Genomic DNA, 18645 nt, shown 5'->3' with positions numbered 1-18645 from the left:
AACGTAAATAATTTAAAATAATAGAAAAATATGCAAAAACAAAGTAGATGTATGAAAATAGCGCTTATAAATCATGAAGAATAAATCCTAACTATTCGAAACTGTAAAAATTAGAAGTTATAAACTCATTTGTTCTTATTTTTGAAACATAAAATAAACATTATTTAGTAAAAATGTAATCATTGAAAAATACCTTGATTTTGTATGTGTACCACAAATTTTTATACATGTCCATATCTTTCTAATATCGTTTCTTCTCGTATTATTTTAACATTTATATTTTCGTAAATTTTCGTAAATTCACACTCAAAATAATGAAACACAACATTGTTGATGATATATATAAGTATATGATGCGTTCTTCAACAGTTTATTGCAAATTTGACAAAAGATATATAGTAAATCGTCGATGTCATTTTGTGGAGAAGAGAGTTCTGTTAAACGGCCGATACGAGAATGAATCTCTTCGAAATCGCAACAACTCTACGCGAATGCGCTTGCGCCAACTGAAATGAAAGAGGGGATATAATTGCTTATAAAAAATTACTAGTAGGAAGAGATTTTTTAATACCAAGCATTTGCATGACTCATGCTTCCTTCGCTTTGTTTGTACCTCGATATATCAGCGATAGCCAATGAAAGAGCACCATTTTCTTTTTTTTTCCGCCATGTAGGCATGGACAATGCTTAAATTGCGGCAACTGTCACTCACTCTTGGACGTTGTACATCTCGCTGTCTGTCATGTGCCGCAAAAAGTCTAAGAAAGAGTTGGTTGGTACCGTGCACCGTGAAAAATCCAAGAAAGAATTGGCTGTTATATTAAATAAATCATTACAGAGGAAAAAGTACACGAAGTGAAATCTGCTCTCTGAAATTTGCTGTGAAATCGTCTTCCCATTCGCGTCTCGACCATTGCAAGAGAATGTACATGTTCGATGATCACTATCATAAGCTTAATCAAATTTTTTTGAGAATTCTTGGTTTGTGGCCTTATGGAAAAACCAAATATGATCATTTTCGTGCAACGTGTTTCTTCATAATACTCGTTTCCCATACGTTTGTTCAGGTAATTTTATATTTTATTTCTCTAATAAATTTAATAAGGATTCTAAAAATTAGGGATACCTTGTTAATTGTTTCTAAGCATATGCACGTCGATACCCTAAAAATAATTTTAACTCTCAAACAAAAGAAGAGTTAAGCAAATTGTATGCATCATAATAATTTTTCTCTTATTTTCCCTTTATCCTTAAGGGTATCCTTATATAGGAATAGCCATCTTTTGTTATTTCACAAAGAAACATAGATCTAACAAAAATTATGTCCAATTATTTAAACTGAACTATTTGAACTGAACTAAATTTATCAAATGGTTTAAACTGAACTCTGTTATGATTACTGAACTCAAAGTGTTCACTCAGAAAAATTATCTATGTAAATGAACGGAGAAGCATGTATAATTTTTTTGACCATAATGTGAATATTTTGATATAATAAAGGTTGCAGTGCTTTTTTTAAAGAGTATAACAGTGTGCGATATAATAAAATTATTTTAAAAATTATACAGATTTTGTCAGTTTAAAGTCTAGCAGACAACTATTACTTTCATCTTAGCAAATATGACTAACTTCTGATTCTCGCATTAATTTATTGTATATTGTGATCATAACAACGTACATATTAATCGCTATGCAAAAGTCGTAAATTGACCATACCGTATGGCTATAAATAAAAAGTAGACATCCGCGAAACCTTAAATCGATAAAAATTTTAAAAATTTTTAAATAATTTTGTTATAACATACATCATTGTACTTATTAAGAACAACACTACAACTTTTACATCAAAATATTTACGTTACTGTAAAAAATTATACATGCCTCTCCGTTTTCTACATAGATAATTTTTCTAAGTAATTACTATGCTCACAATAAATTCATACTATTTAATTTGATATTATTTAATATTAAATTTGATTTTATTGTTAGATCTATCTTTATCAGTGTGCAAGATAAAAAGAGGTATAATCTTATTATTAAATTCATGTTTTAACATAGAGACATGTGTTTTTCTAGTTAGCACAACTTCTTATAGCCGATTTTAGTATAATTGTTATTATCAGGATTTTATCGGAGTTTCTTCCGATTTTAATGTGTCTTGTAAAGTTTAACATGTTTTTCTTGGAAACCAAGAAAGTAAGTGAAACTCTAATTTTAATTAATAATGCGATTTTTGTGAAACACTTTTACACTTATTTGAGACTCCATCTAATTTAAATTTTACTCAATATAGCTAAAACAGATATTGAAAGAAATGACTAATAATCGACGGATATTGACAGAGGCGCAGGAAATTGAAATAATAGAACATTACGCTAATCAAGGGAGAATCTTTACAATTATTTATACATGTAATAATGTTAACTTTACATATAAAAAGTGTTAGCATGATAGAAGCATATATCATGTAGTTATATCTGTGATATATTTCTGAATAATTAATTTTTAGTATAAGCGTTAGTATTGGTTGTTATTTTTTTTTACCTCACCTAGCATGTTTCACGCTTGAAATAGAAAAAATATAATATATGGCATATCTTATTATCTAGTGCTGATGACATTTATTTTATATATATTGGCAACAATAGAATTGTTTCCGAGTATCCTTGATTGTTTCTGGCCACTGAACGAATCACGTACACATAATATGTTGTTCCTGACTCAATACCATATAAGTGAAGGAATACAGTATTATTCTTGTTTCTTGTATTTTAGTATAAGCGTTAGTATTGGTTGTTTTTCAGTAATATGCATCACTACCATGTTTACAGTGGCTATGTTACACTGCTGTGCAATATTCAAAATTTGCAGGTAAGAAACCCAAAAAAATGAGAAAGTTTTAATAATATTTTTCTTAGAATGATATAATAAAGAAATGAATAATCGCATTTCTAAACGGAAACTTAATAATATCTTTAGTTATCGAATAAAACAATCTGTGGACGAGAAAATAATAATGTGCTCTAATAAGAGAAATGTAATCGTCAAAAGAATAATTAGAACAATAGAGCTTCATCAAAATGCAAAGAGGTAACTAGAGCCAAGTGTGACAAGACTACTAATTCTTTGTTTAATAATAAAAAAAAATTTATTGCTTAATTTATTGTCTTCAAGACTTTTTAAATTGTGCATACCAAATTTTGGGATATATTTTTTTATTATGGTGGTGGTAGGCACCTGTTCCTGCGTTGCAAATTTATACAGAGTAAGTAACTTTCTTTTATAAAATATATTTTACAATTTATACATAATTGATATCTCATAAGTGCTATTTAAATTCTAATGCGCGTACACAAATGCACGTTAATATACAGGGTGTCAGAACAAAACCTTCCATGCTCTCGTGAGTTGATAGAGCAAGTCATATTGAGCAGAAAAGTCCAAATTACTTTGACTGTTGCAAAACACATTTTTTACTGCTACTATTTCAATATGATGCCGTTGCCAACGAAACTTTGTTAGCAGCATTGTTACATTAGGCGTTTACAGTATTTAAAATAAAGTTTTAATATGTATCCATAAAAAGATATAATATTTGCCCCTGTTTGCACCACTTTTATATTTGTCACTCAAACGATAGAGCTAGTGACTATTATAGTTCGGTTTGAAAGGCGCGCTCCTTTTCCATTTTAACACGTAATGGCAGCAAGAACGTGCTCGCTTCATTCTCTCCAATAAATGGTATCAGTCCAAAAATCTGAGTTATTTTGAACAACATTCATCGGGTAGCAGTAAAGTGTATCCAAAACAGCCCCGTCTTTCGAATAGATCTAGGTTTTCCTTGTACAGAATATCTGATAATTAATGATAAAACTCTATCATTTAGGTAGAACGGATCGAACTGAAAAGTTCTATACCATTTTGCAATTTTTGCAATAGTTAACGAGTTATAAATTAATAAAATATTTGAATTAATTTCGCTCACCGCCAAATTGAAGTGCACGATCGAGGTTGCCAAGAACGCAAGACGGGGAGTTTACAAGCAGCAACATTCACGACTAAAAGTCGAGGCCCAGCATTACGCGCCGTTTTTGTGTAGTTGCGTTGCCACTAGCAAACTCCCTCCGCTTCTTCTTCTTTTTAATGATGGTCTTGGATTTCAGACTTGTCCACAAATTTCAATACCAGTATTAGATAAACTGTATCCAGACCTTGGCCAGAGGTCTTAAACTTCTCCCGCCCTGCGCGCTTGGCAACCTCGTTCGTGCGCTTGGATTTGGCGGTGGAACTAATTCAGACGGAACTAATTCAGATATTTTATTAATTTATAACTCGTTAACTATTGCAAAGAGCGCAAAGTGGTACAGGACTTTTTGACTCAGTTTGGTCCATTCTACCTACATGCAAAAGATGTATCATTAGTTGTCAGACACTGTATAATAAATAAATATATATATATATATATATATATATATATATATATATATATATATATGTATACACACACATAGTAATACTCACTTATCCAAATAGCTTTTTAGTTATTTAATAAATATTATTTAACTTATTTTGTTACTAATATATTAATAGTTACTGTACTCAATAATATGCATGGATAACTTCCCTGAAATTATGCTGGCATTAGGTTATATTATTACACATGAGATTTATCTCGTTGCAACTACTTACATGGGACAAAACTTAGTAAATCATGCTGACGAATTATTTAACGCAATGTGAGTAGCCTGTTTGTATACAAAATTATGCACAAACAACTTGGTAAAATATGTACTTATTTGTTTATAATTATTATAAATAATTTTTTATTTGTGTATACAAAAGTAATATCTATGCTGCGATTTGTGCTTAGCTTCTAAAAAATAAATTGAGTTATTTACTAAATTTAGTTATTTATTAGCCTATATTACAAGGTATATTATAATTATTTATAGAACTATTACATATAAATCGAATAAATTTTATACATGAAACATTTAAAATTAATATTCTCAAATATTTAGTTACTTGTCCACAAAATTTTTTAATATCTATTAAGTTAATGTAGCTATTGCAACACAATCACTGTTATTAATTTACATATACAAAATATAATTTTACGTTTTCTTATGACATTAAGTTTAAGTCAAAATATTGAATATATGTATTTCATTAAATGCCGAAAGTTTTAAACTATTTTCTGATATATCAAAATGCTATTCTTTATATAATACTTATATTATTATTTTAATTATTTATTAATTTGATCATTTTTGCATTTTTTTTGTATCTAATGAAAAGTTAAATATCTCAATGAAAATAAAACCGTACAAAGATTTTCAAAAATGGATTTTAAAGAATGAAACTAGAGCTGTAAATTTATTTCTTAGCTTTGTTTCTATAATATTTTTTTCTAAATTACATTTTTATATACTCTATCTATATATAAAATATATTTTATATATACATATATGTATATATTTTTTTTTATTATTTGTATATTAAGTATCTATCAAATATTAAATAAAATCCTTTTAGATATATGTCATTATGGTACAAAGCACCTGTAACAATACAGAAATTATTATTATTTATGATGCAAGTAGCCTCAAAAAGTGTGGTACCGAAGGTTGGCGGTATATACTGTTCAGTAATGGAAAGCTTTACTACGGTAGGATAATGCAAATAAAGAATGCGAAGAAGATCTTCTATTAATATGTTATCAGCTTTACTGGATTATTTGTTGTAGGTTATGAGCACGGTAATATCTTACATGATGGTACTTTACTCCGTAAATTCATAATTTTACAACCTAACGTAGAAAAAGTAGTTACTCGTAGTAACATACACGTAAAAAAAATTTTTTATGGTAAAATAAAATAGAAAGAAATTTGATGAAATAACATAATATTCTTCGTTATTTATTCATCAATAAATTTTGTTTCAATATATATCGCTGTTTTACTCAATTTTAAATATAAATTTTAAAGATTTTGCACATAATAAATTCTATTTACTAATTTATAATTTGAATAATATAATCGATAATCCTATTATGACTTCGAAATATATTTAAATTAAGAAAGTGTCAATGGAAAGCGAATTTATTGAATTATTAAGCGTAATTATGAGTATTTTCTCTTTGTATGTAGATGTGTTTTTTTATCAATATTATTTATTTTGCAAGTAATTAATTATTAAATAAATTAATTTGAGATTTTTAATTTGAAGAATATAAATATTGATAATTATATTAATTAAAAAATTAAAGGATGACTAACATCGATACACTACATTATTCGCGATACACAAGCGGCAGGTAGACTAAATTAACAATAAGTCAAAAAGTCATGTATCATTTTGCGCTTTTCGTAATAGTTAACGGGTTATTAATTTATAAAGATAATCGAATTTGTGTGATTTTTCGCCAAATTTAAGCACACAGCGAAATGCGGCCGCTCAGCAATCAAGGCACGCGAAAATTATTGTTCTAAGAGACATTGCAGGAGCGAAACATACAGCATTACGACTGTATCTAACATCTTATTGTTAGAGAGAGAAGAGAAAGATTCTTGTTATTACCAAACGCATACACGGTTTGACGTTCGTAAAAAAAATAATCGTGTTTGAGAGTTGGTACTATAATGTTAATCGAATTCTTTTACTGATATGTAGTTTGTGGCCTTATCAAAAAACGAAATTCCAGTACGTATGAACCATATTTATATTAGAAATACTTGCCTTTTTTATTATTGATCAGATGCACGTTAATTTGACCAAAAGACAATATTTTAAAGTTATAATTATAATTAATATAATTATACTTATAATTATGATGCTTAAGTGATTCACAGATAGATAATTTATTCACAAATAGATTTCTTTACTATTTTAAAGGTTTGCGCAAGGTGCTTTAGACAGCTTTAAAGAATCTTACTTCTTTCTGCTTGGAATAGGTGTAGTGTCATTAGCCATTAATTTATTACATGTGAGTAACACGTAATTGCGCCTTACGTGCGCAATTAATTGTGGTTAACCCATTAATTTTATAACTTTCACAAATTTATATATATATATATATTTTTTTTTATTTTAACGCGTTAATTTTAGGCGCTACAAGCTGTATTAATTGTAAATCACTTGAATGAACTGCCAGTATCTACTTTATATGTCATTATTTATTTTTTTTACATTTTTATACGCAATTATGGCGGGCAAACAATTACGGATCTTAGCGTTGATGTATTAAAAGCGTTGTAAGTATACAGTGATTACAAAATTTTGCATAATCTGTATATTTAATAATAATCAATTAATATTATTAAAACCAAATTTAGTAATAAAAGCTATATTTTAACTACGTAAAAAGAGAGAATAGTTTATATTGCAAACAAATTTTTAGATATTACGTGCAACGGTATACGGCACTCCTACGGGTACAAAAATTAATTCTTTTCTTAATGTTAAAAATTACAAAACAATTTGGTATAATCATTGGAGGAATATATGTTGCTGCATTAGAAGATTTTATTATGGTGAGAAAATTCATAAATCAACAAAAATCAGTATATTTAGTTAATTATGTTAAAGCGATTTTGCGTATTGCACATCCCCTTAAATTCATAATTATTACTAGTCTTTGTGCGTTACAATTTTATGTTTTAAGAAATAAATTTAATTTTAAAAATCAATGTATAAATATAAATAATAATATATAATAAAAAATATTATCATGATTTTAGCTTACAAGTATGTCATTATCTTATTTTATGGTAATCTATTCTACACAATCAAAATAATGAACATGTATTATGGATAAATAATATAATTACAATAAATTAATCGGATTAATAATAACCCGTTGTATAGTTGGATTAATAATATTAAAACAAAATGATAAGTATACTTTAAACCAAGACTACTTGATAACACATTGTTACCAAAGAAATCGATTGTCATACTGTACCAAATTTATTCATTCTTCATTCCAATCTTATGTTTACCGCTTTCAAATAATGTATAACACAAGTATAATATTTTTTATATCATAAAATAAAAGTATGTTTTTTGTGATATCTTTTACGACGTTTTGAATAATAATAAAATGTGGTGAGACATTTTCGCAATGCTTTTCGCGTCAAGTAAAAGTTGTAATAAAATTACACATAATTACATTGGAATCGATCGCAATTATCTTTTTTTCTTGTGAGAACAATTTATCGTTCTTTAAATTATTATATCATTTATTCGCATTGAGGGTATACAATCGACTTTCTTACGGAAAATGTAAGAGGCAAAAATAAGCGGAATACATAATGCCGCGCGGAAAGGGGAAAAAAAGAATAATTTACGCGACATCCTTGCAGTCGAATTTTGGCATTCGAAGAGAGATGTTCGTCTCTGCGAGTAAATATTATAATGTGAATCGATTACTTTTGATAATATCCGGTTTGTGGCCTTATCAAAAGTCAAAGTACAGAAAGATTCAAGCTACATTCTACCTCATCATTATGTTCTCATTTATAGTGCTCCAGGTATGGCGACTTTATATTTGCAATGGCATAAAAATAACTTTTAATTTGAAAATAAAGATATGTAGGCAAGAAGATATAATAAGATATTTAAGCGCGAATAATTATTATGCATATTATAAAAATACAAAACTAATATTTTAGCTTATGACTTTTATTGACGCAAACTGCACTATAGATCTAATCATGAAAGTGTTATCGCTCGTTCTTCCCATGTGTGCATCTATTATAAAACACGGTACCTTCTTCTATAATAACCGAAAAGTAAGTGACTTTCTATCGTATTTTTATCATAGAATTAAAGAAAATATGTTTTTATAATCGCAGATGAAACATCTTATAAGTCTAATGTGGTATCACTGGACTATAATTCAGGATAAACAAGAAATAGCAATATTAGAAAAGTATACCAACTACTCTAGGCGATTTACAATATATATGCTACGTAAGAGTAACATATATATATATATATATATATATATATATATACACACATATATATCGGACAATATTATTTTTTATGCATTTATTTAAAATAGGACGCAGAAATAATTAATTTCACTATCCTTTTATTAGACCTGTGTGTTTTGGGCATGTTCGTTATAATAATAGGCCACACATCACCAATGATTTTGGATATGATAGTACCATTGAATTCATCCCGGCCACGACACTTCTACATCTTAGTGAAAAGTTTTGTCGATGAAGAAAAATACTTTTTTTGGCTTTTACTACATACCATAGTGACTGTATTAGTAGCAATAATGATGATGATATCCGTTGGAACTATGATTATAACTTACTTTTTGCACGCTTGCGCTATGTTCAAAATTGCTGGGTAATATTATATACATATATTTACAGGATATCCGCACCACCGCTTGTGAGCAAATAGAGCAGATTAAATTAAATAGAAATACTCTGCTATTTTGTTAACTTGAAAATAATTAATAAAATTAATTAACAAAAGTCTGCAAACATGTGACCGCGAAAAAGATGCACATTTATCGTTACCACAATATTGATAATATACTATAGTATTATATTAGTAAAACCAGAATTTTAAGTGATAATTTCTGTCTCTCTTTCATTAGAATACAGTCACAAACTTTTTGATTATTTAAAGATTATTTAATTAAAGCTTGATTTAAATTTAGTTAATTATGTCTACAGCTATCGAATTGGAGATGCGGTGACTAAAAATCTTACTGAAGTATCATATTCAAAACGAAATTGTGCAATTTACAAAAAAATAATCAATGGAGTACATATTCATCAAAAAGCTATAGAGTTGGTATTTTTGAGCAAATTTTAATATAGTGTAATAATTGAATTTTTAAAAGCGTGATTTACGACTATATTTTCAATGTATGTTATATTAATTTGCATATTTTAAATTTAAATAGGTTATTATTTAAAATATTGTATTTCTTGGTCTTGTGCTATGTATGTTAAAATATTAACAAATGTTTATCTTTAAAATTTTATTTTTAATTTAATCGTCATTAAAATGTACTATCAATTTTTTATTCAGGTATTGCAAATAACAAGTTGATACTCGAATATCATTAAGTGAAGATTTAAAACTGGACTTTAGAGAAAAATTCGGAATAAATAGTTCTGAATTGTAACTTTCTTGATCTAAAAGTTGATGTGATTTTAATGAAAACCATATTTCACATTTTTATTTTTATGCAACTTATTTTTATGCATGACTTATTGTCAGTCATTTACATTATATTTGGTATAATCATATATAAATATCATTAATAAATTGTATTGTTTCATTGTTGAAGGTTTACTGATTTGATCTTCTCTAATTTGAAAGTACCTTATTTCATAATACTCTCTGTAGGAGTTGCTTCATTAGTTCTTAATATATTTCAGGTGAGTTTCGATTTTTCAAATTGGAATGTATTAGTCCAGTGCTCGGCATCATAGCAATTTTCATTTACGATGATTTATTTTACTTTTGAGATAATTGTTTAAAAAAAATTCTTTTTATGCAAAGAAACCACGTTTTTCGCGACATTCTGGGACAGTTGATAACATGGTCGTAAATGGGCAATCTTTGAGGTGGGGAATATTGCCATCCGTGGACGGTAAAATGGGCAAAATCAAGATTCTCGTACGATTCCGCATGCGCACTTTTGTCACGTGACTCTGTTTCGTGACGCATGTGCTGAGCGTAGGGTTGAAATGCATGAGCGAAGGTACATTGATCTTTCATAACCTATAACCGGAACAGGCAGTGACAGGAGAATGCCACACGCTAGTTCTTCCTCGAATGCTGCAAAAAACGTACTTCCTTTGTATAAATACCGTATGCAACATGGGGCCGAGCGCGTTCTTGATTTTGGAAGCGTGCGTAGCGCAGCCGAATGCTGAAAACATCGTCCTCAGTCGAGAACGGCAAAGCCCCATGTTGCATAATGTTACGTAAAATCATATACTGTCGGATTTTCATATCGCTATGCTCACTATCCCCTCTTTGAATCACATTTTGGCAAAGATGTATATAAATAAGACAGTCTGTCTCGGAAGCTACTGTATCATTCACAAGCAGCTCAATAAAAAATACGATTCCATAGTGTAACCGTTTCTAATTGTAAGACAAAGCGTCACCAGCCTTATACGTGTTGTTACGAAAACACAATCAGCAAGAAGGGCATGAGAGTCAACATGAAAATCCGAACGTTGATTGCATCTAATACCAACTACTACTATTTTACACATACACACGTACACACGCACAATTTTTTTTATCTATTACTATAATTAATAAAAAAAAACTTGCTTTTTTTCTAAATTTATATATTAAACATATTAACGTAATTCTAGGTTTTTATTGCATTATCCACACATAATATGAATGAACTGTTTACAACTTTTATATTTCTTTTCGCACAAATCGTCTATATGTATGTAGGAAATTATGGTGGACAGATAATTACGGATCACTATGTCGAGGTATTTAACACGACGTAAGTAACAAAGATGTTTTTGCTACATAATGCATTTGAAAAATATACGTTCAAACTTATTTAAAAAATAACATTTATGTCAAAGTTGATGACTAAAATAAAGATTTAATATATTTAATAATAAAAATTTTTACTCTTTTTCTCATACAGATATAATTCATACTGGTATACAGTACCATTACGTTCACAAAAATTATTATTATTCATAATGCAGAGAACTTCAAAAAATTTTGCTTTTGTTCTTGGATTATTTGTAGTTTCACTAAAAGGTTTTTCTACGGTATGACCACAACTGAATTTGTAATAACTACATCTTAAATTTCATTTAAACCAAAACATAAATTTACAGCTTGCGAGCATGGCAATGTCTTACTTTACGGTGATCTATTCTATACTTTCGGGATAATTATTTAAAAAAGAAATTCTTTGTAGAGTTACGTATAAATTTAAAGTTGTCAAATGGAAATATTGAACTTTTTTTCAGGTAATTTGGTATTACTAATTATCTTGCACACAAAAATAATTCTTTGCATCTATTTTACATGTTATTTAAACCTTGAACACATTAGGGCGTCTGGGAAACCTATCTGAAACTTCGGTGCTATTTTATTTTAGTTGAGCAATGAAGTTGGTCAACCATATCCGTCAATAGGGAAGACTTCAACTTTTTTTCATAGTCCAAATCTTTTTCATTCCGTCTTCACAAAGCAAGCGATCGAAATTTTAAAAGGATTTCAAGTAATTTGTTTAAAGATTAATGTTATATTATATTACATTACGTATTAAACGTATTCTGCGATCTCATAATTACAAGTTTTGAAATGTAAAACAATTTGTGTATGTGTATATTTATATGTGCTATAGGTTTTAGAAAGTACTTATATTATACAGGGTGTCTTAAAATTTACGAAAATACTATAGCAAGAAAGTTCCCGAAAAATTAAATGAAATTGGTAAATTTGAAATGATTATTGATTTTTATTTCAAATAGTAGTTTTCGAGATATAAGGGCTTAAAGCTAAAATTAATTTGAGATTACGTTTAGACTTTAGACCGTCACCTGTTATACACGCGCAATTACTAATATACCTAGAATCATTTCTCAAATTTTTTTCTATCTATTATCGAACATCTTATACAATCACAAGTACAATATATGAATTTCCCATTCAGATCTTGATATTTTCGGAAACAGCGGCACTATTCAAATATTTAATAAATGGACAAATACTAAAATATTAAATATAACATAAACAAATTACATAAACAAGTTTTATAAATTAACATTAAGAAAATAACAAAAATGTAACATTCAACGATTATAGCAAAAACGCAACAGTACATTACGTTGTTATACATATAAGATTTCATCGAAATTGGAAAAATCTGTATCTTCTTTCTTTACACATGAACAAGAAATCGTGTATATTATGATATTTTGATATTTTCCACGTTTCTGTCAAACATTTGTTAAATCATTGTAATATCAAATAGTAGTATCAAATTTAATTTTTTAAAATTTGAATTAATAAGCAGGAAATGTAAAAGGTACAGTTGTACATACATTGCAAAGACGTTTGTAATATGCGACACTACAACAATGTCAATGCGTATCTAACAATAAGTTATCCGTGAAAGTTCTAGTTTTTACTGAAACATTGATACATAAGAAGATATCTACCTCGAAAAGAAAAATACACGATTGCCAAATTGATATCATTATCTTAATGACTTATTTTTATTTCATAGTTGCGCCAAATACAAATTCCCTTCATTTTTATTTATTTTTCTTTTGTCGGTGGTTTATACATTCCTTACATCTGCGTTTTCCCACAGTATAAAGTAAACGTTACTTTTGAAATTATACTATGAGCTTGAAAAAAGAATTCACCATATATAAATTTAATACATGGAGGGGGAAATGTTATTTCACAGAGTTGTTCCTACCATACGTATTTCAGCTTTCGCGAAAGATGGACGTTGTTGGAGAACGATACTATAAATTGAATAAAAATTTTCTATTATGCCTCGGTCTGTGGCCTTGTCAAACTTCGACCTTAAAAAAAACTCAAATAATCTTTTGCCAAACGTTATTCATATCTTTTTTAGTGTGCCAGGTATTATACGATTTTTTCCATTTATTACATATTATTTAGTTGAATAAAAATTAATATTAAATCTGATACTAAATTTTGATGATTGGCTTTCTACAACATAAATTCAATAGTATAAAGTATAAACTACTAAAGTAATACTGTGTAAAATAATGCTTATTCATATATTTGCTATAATCATTTAATAAGGCTACTGTTTTCAGTGGAATGCAATGTTTGTACGAAAGTACAGCATCAATTATATCATAAAAATTTGTATGTTTATCACTTGTAACTGTCTTTACATTGTAAAATATAACGCATTTCTCTTACTTGACGATAAAGTAAGTTTCACTTATTTATTTTAATGCATTTAAAATTTTATTCTGGATATTTCTTATAATAATACCTTTAAGTCATTAAATTTTTTTTATTTTCTTATTTAAATAATGTTATATACATGGCATAACTATTAAATAAATTAAAAAACCATTACTTAAAAATAAAGAAAAGTAATTTACATGTAAAACCAAAAAAACTTACAAAATACTTTATTTGTGATCGTAGATCAAATATATTTCCAGCAGAATTCAATACGATTGGAACATGTTAAAATCTCAAATGGAATGGGAAGTGATACAAAAATACGCAGACACTGCAAAATTATATACAATCTATTTTATATGTAAGATATAAAATCAAGTATTAGTTGAATTTTTTTTCTAGCAAAATATTTTTATATATATTAATTTTATGTATATATTTCACGTTATGTTCATATTTCTGTTAAAATGTTTAATTAAAATTTTTTACCAAGTTATATATAAAATCTTTTTTAAATAACATACTTAGATTGATGCAAATACAATTAGATTAATTTACATCATTTTTTTCGTATTTCTTTTTAATAAAATTTAAAAATGTACTCTTTGCATTACGTCAAATACGTGGCATAATTCGCTTGCTTTAGTTTTGGCTTCTATCAGTATGCCAGGAATGTTAATATTATTTTCACTACCCCGTATACTCGATGTGATCGCACCAATGAATGAATCGCGACCGGGACAATCAATAATTTTAGTAGAATACTTTGTCGACGAAGAAACATACTATTTTACTATTCTGATACATATTGTCGTAACTCAGTATGTTGGTGCTATGACGATAGCGTCTGTCGCAACAATACTTATGGCATTTGTATTGCACGCATGCGCTATGTTTCAAATCGCCAGGTAAAACTAAGAGTGATCTTAAATATTATGAGTTTCATTAATTTACTTAAAGCAATCAGTAAGAACAAATTTAGTGACGCTGTAATATTTTCATAGCCATCGAATAGAACACATATTTGATGACTTACAACAAATACCAAAGGATATTAAAAAATACATGCTCTACAATAAATTAATTCATGCAGTATATGTTCATCGCAGAGCTGTAGAGTTAGTATTAATGTATATTCCTTTAAAATTAAAACCTAATTTGCCTGGGTAATTCGTCAAATTAAATTATTGTCGCATGCATATTATTACAAAAATTTATTTATTTACTACGTAAAAAAATGCGTTTTATAAACAAAGTATACAGTAGAATCTAAATCTAATCTATTATTTTTCTTATTATTGGATACGTGTATAATTAAATACAACGTCTATCCACGCAGGCTAGGCATAAAAAATTAAATATTATTACAATAAATTAATAATAATTATACATTTTTCTGTTGAAGTTTAACCAATATTATGACGAACACCTTCGCAACATTGTATTTCATATTATTAGGGTTTGGTTTGGCTTCGACGAGTTTCAGTTTCCTTAATGTAAGCGTTATGCAATTATTGCGAAAAGAAATGTAGTTATCATTTATTTTATTTGAAGAAGCTTAATTACGATTATATGAAATATAAATATAAAGTTACACGAAAGATATAGTATATAATTAATAAATAATAAATAATTTGGTTAAAGTTTATTTATGCAGTATTGTCCATGGAAATAATTGATATAGTGTTATTCAGTTATATTATATTTATCCACATGTATTATATATTTCTGGCAAATTATGTTGGGCAGAATATCATAGATAACAGCATTGACTTTCATCGAGCAACGTAAGGACTAAACATATTTTATAATATATTTAATAATATAATATTTTAAGGTCACAATACTATTCCGTTTAATTTGATTTTTCACTGTAATATATGAATAATCAAGAATATATAATTATTTATAACAATAAATCAATCAAAATGTGAATGACATAAATCACGTTCAATCAAAGCAGATTTTGGTGCTTATATAATAATTTTTGCATGAATTTTACTTTCCAGATCATTCATTAATTGCGCATAGATTTAGTTTAATTTGTCAATTCTAACACACAGTTTTCAAACTGAAGCTGGAGTAATATTTATCACAAATTAAACTGAAGGGCAATTTAATAATATTTATACTAATGAGTATTTTGAAATATTATATAAAATTGTAAAATTCACGCAAAAATTATTAGACACAAATATCTGCATTGTCCGAATTTAGTTTTCTTCACCTATTTATAATTTATTAATTTGTTAAATATAATTTGTACATTCAAAACTTGGTAAAAATCAATAAATTAATTTTATTTAAGAATTTAATCAAATGTATTAATCAATATTAATTTCCGTATATCTGTATTAACAGATACAATGCGCAGTGGTATGTTGCCCCAGTATATATGCAAAAATTAATATTATTTATAATGCAAAGAAGTAACAAAAGGAGTGCTTTAATTGCTGGCGGTTTATTTGATGCATCGTTAGAAGGTTTTGCCACGGTAAGAGATTATAAGCCAATTTTTTTAACAACCTTGTAAAAGAAAGATTTCAGATTTAAAGAAAAATTTTTAATACTTATTACAGCTCATGAGTATGACTGTATCCTACGTTATGGTTCTTCAATCTGTAGGACACAAAGGAGACTACGAATAGAAAAATGATCATATTTAAAGAATTCTATTCACAGGTTTAAAATACATTCAGTACTACATATTTATTAATGCAATAGAGCCTGTCTATTGTGGCCCTTGAGCGAAATTTCAAAATTATGGAATACCACAACACGAGCCTACTAATCACCGTGTACTTGTGCAAACGCAGTTGCGCATACTAAACTGTTAAAATTCTAATGCGCGTAAGTGACTACCCAGCAACCCAGTGAGAAATGATAAGGAAATTGATGTCAAATTGTTGTCAAATTAAATTGACATTATTTCAATGTCAATTCAACGTTGATTCGATAGATCATTTCTCGCTAAGAAACATCTATCAACAGTAACGTAATCTTAATATTATAATTCTATTCAACAATGAAACTGTAATATATCACATATTATACGTGCCAATTACATTATTGAGTAGGAAATTGTAATATTATATGAAATTATATTACTGGAGAGAGATGTTCGTAATCTCACTATGCACATGCACATGTACTTACACTGCTTAGGATCCGAATACACAAGATACATAACATAACATAAGCATAAGATTGCTAAATCAATAAGCATCTTACATAAAGTCGCCTAATTGATTTACATATGACGCTGATTGATTTAGCGATTTTATGTTGTGTTTATGTTGTATTATGCATTTTGTGTATTACAGCTTTTAGGTGGGAGTACTTTTGCACAGTGCATAATACGTAACGCATAAAGAAACTACTCATCAGAGTCATTTGTTTTTATCCTGGGGGAAAAAATAAAGCATGTTGATTGATTGATTCCCTTGCGTTATGCAAAAGTTGGTGCTCATGTCCTTACACGGACAATAAGTACAATTAAGTACAGATGCGCGCGCTACCTAACGAATTATGTTCTGCCATTATGATAAAAAACGCACGACATTAGTATATGTGAAGATTCGTGTAAAAGAATGCAAAAAAGTGGTCGAATTTAACAAGGCTCTACTGTAAATTTTGAAATAACAATAAAAATTTTCCACTTATTATAAGTATTTCTACTATGTCATAGATTAAGACATTTGTTTGGCTATGCTATTTCTCGTTTCTCCATCATTAACAATCATACGTATGCCGATATAAATATAATATTAACTAATAATAATAAAAGAATATAGGCCAATGTGTGGAAACACAATTAATTAAAGGAGAGCTTCATTTGATTGAATCATCATTGATATTTCTTGTGTGATTTTGTAAACAAGAAAAGGTAGTATTATGATCATCCACTTACATTTTATAAAATAAAAAATTTTGTTAATAATTAACATTTAAATTGCAAACTTAATGATTACATTCATTAAATTGTTCTTCAATCAATTCTAAACTTAAAGTTTATATATTTATTATATTATTTATAAAAAGTAACATGCGCGCTATAATGGGTCGAAGAGGAAAAAAGGTGGTAATATAGCCACCACAAGAATAAATTTTAAAAATTAGTTTGAATTTTAAAAACACAGTGTTTTGTTATAAAATAATATATTTGTTTAAAATAAAAAAAAAATATTACAGAATATGTGCAAATGTACGTATACGTACAAATAAGTTTTCCGCACATAGACTGCAATACTAAAAATCTATAATACATATGTATAATGTAAATTATAAATTAGCAGTAAAACTAGAATCTATTTATCAAATAATTGCTTTGATATGAAAACTTTGAAAAAAAGGTATTAGACCTATTAAGCCATCAGTGCTCAAATTAGCAAAAGAAGCCCACGTTAACAAAATTTCATGTTATTGTTTAATGTTTTGCATAACTTGAAATGTATGAAAAATTAAATAACAACAAAATCATTCGGGTATACATACATACGTTTGTGTGATAACAGGCTCAAATTTAAGAGGCATGAGAAAGTATGTGTAATCAAATTTTAAAAAATTGTATCTTTTAAAAGTTTCGAAATGTGTAAAAATGTTTTTTCTTATAACAAATGTCGGCTATTGTGTATTGGTATATTCCTGCCGCTATAGCACAACACTTTAAAATTTCAAATATGTATAAATAACTTTAAACTTACGTTGACATTGCCA

At 27.8% G+C, this 18645-nt stretch overlaps 4 protein-coding genes across 8 annotated transcripts in view; 3 read left to right on the top strand and 1 right to left on the bottom strand.

Annotated features, from left to right (window-relative positions):
• The window catches only part of LOC120359144, a 325906-nt gene that overhangs the window by 144798 nt on the left and 162463 nt on the right, over positions 1-18645 (bottom strand). The gene's annotated exons all lie outside the window — the stretch shown is intronic.
• The window catches only part of LOC105195935 (mannosyl-oligosaccharide 1,2-alpha-mannosidase IA), a 693708-nt gene that overhangs the window by 522418 nt on the left and 152645 nt on the right, over positions 1-18645 (top strand). The window lies entirely within an intron of this gene.
• LOC120359111 lies at positions 898-7772 on the top strand. The gene is made up of 9 exons (XM_039455489.1): positions 898-1067; positions 2077-2196; positions 2294-2411; positions 2610-2871; positions 2980-3090; positions 3175-3265; positions 4591-4736; positions 5536-5668; positions 5747-7772. Exons 1-9 carry the CDS (start codon positions 924-926, stop codon positions 5798-5800), a joined length of 1179 nt encoding a protein of 392 aa, XP_039311423.1. The 5' UTR covers positions 898-923; the 3' UTR covers positions 5801-7772.
• LOC113003318 lies at positions 8274-18112 on the top strand. 3 transcript variants are annotated; one of them, XR_005575929.1, is made up of 10 exons: positions 8274-8531; positions 8673-8792; positions 8856-8973; positions 9105-9366; positions 9702-9818; positions 10325-10415; positions 11370-11512; positions 11663-11792; positions 11862-11996; positions 12128-18112. XR_005575929.1 is itself a non-coding variant. In XM_039455334.1 (9 exons), the coding sequence occupies exons 1-9, from the start codon at positions 8313-8315 to the stop codon at positions 11916-11918; spliced, it is 1257 nt and encodes a 418-aa protein (XP_039311268.1). In that variant the 5' UTR covers positions 8274-8312; the 3' UTR covers positions 11919-18112. The 3 variants fall into 3 exon arrangements, 1 of the variants encoding a protein (XP_039311268.1); XR_005575928.1 differs by having other exon boundaries at positions 11862-15716; positions 16291-18112; XM_039455334.1 differs by having other exon boundaries at positions 11862-18112.

The sequence above is a fragment of the Solenopsis invicta genome, chromosome 1 (genome assembly GCF_016802725.1).
Source record: "Solenopsis invicta isolate M01_SB chromosome 1, UNIL_Sinv_3.0, whole genome shotgun sequence".
In the NCBI taxonomy this organism is placed as follows: domain Eukaryota; kingdom Metazoa; phylum Arthropoda; class Insecta; order Hymenoptera; family Formicidae; genus Solenopsis; species Solenopsis invicta.
The sequence above is the reverse complement of the archived record's forward strand: the minus strand, read 5'-3'. Positions and strand labels throughout refer to the sequence as shown.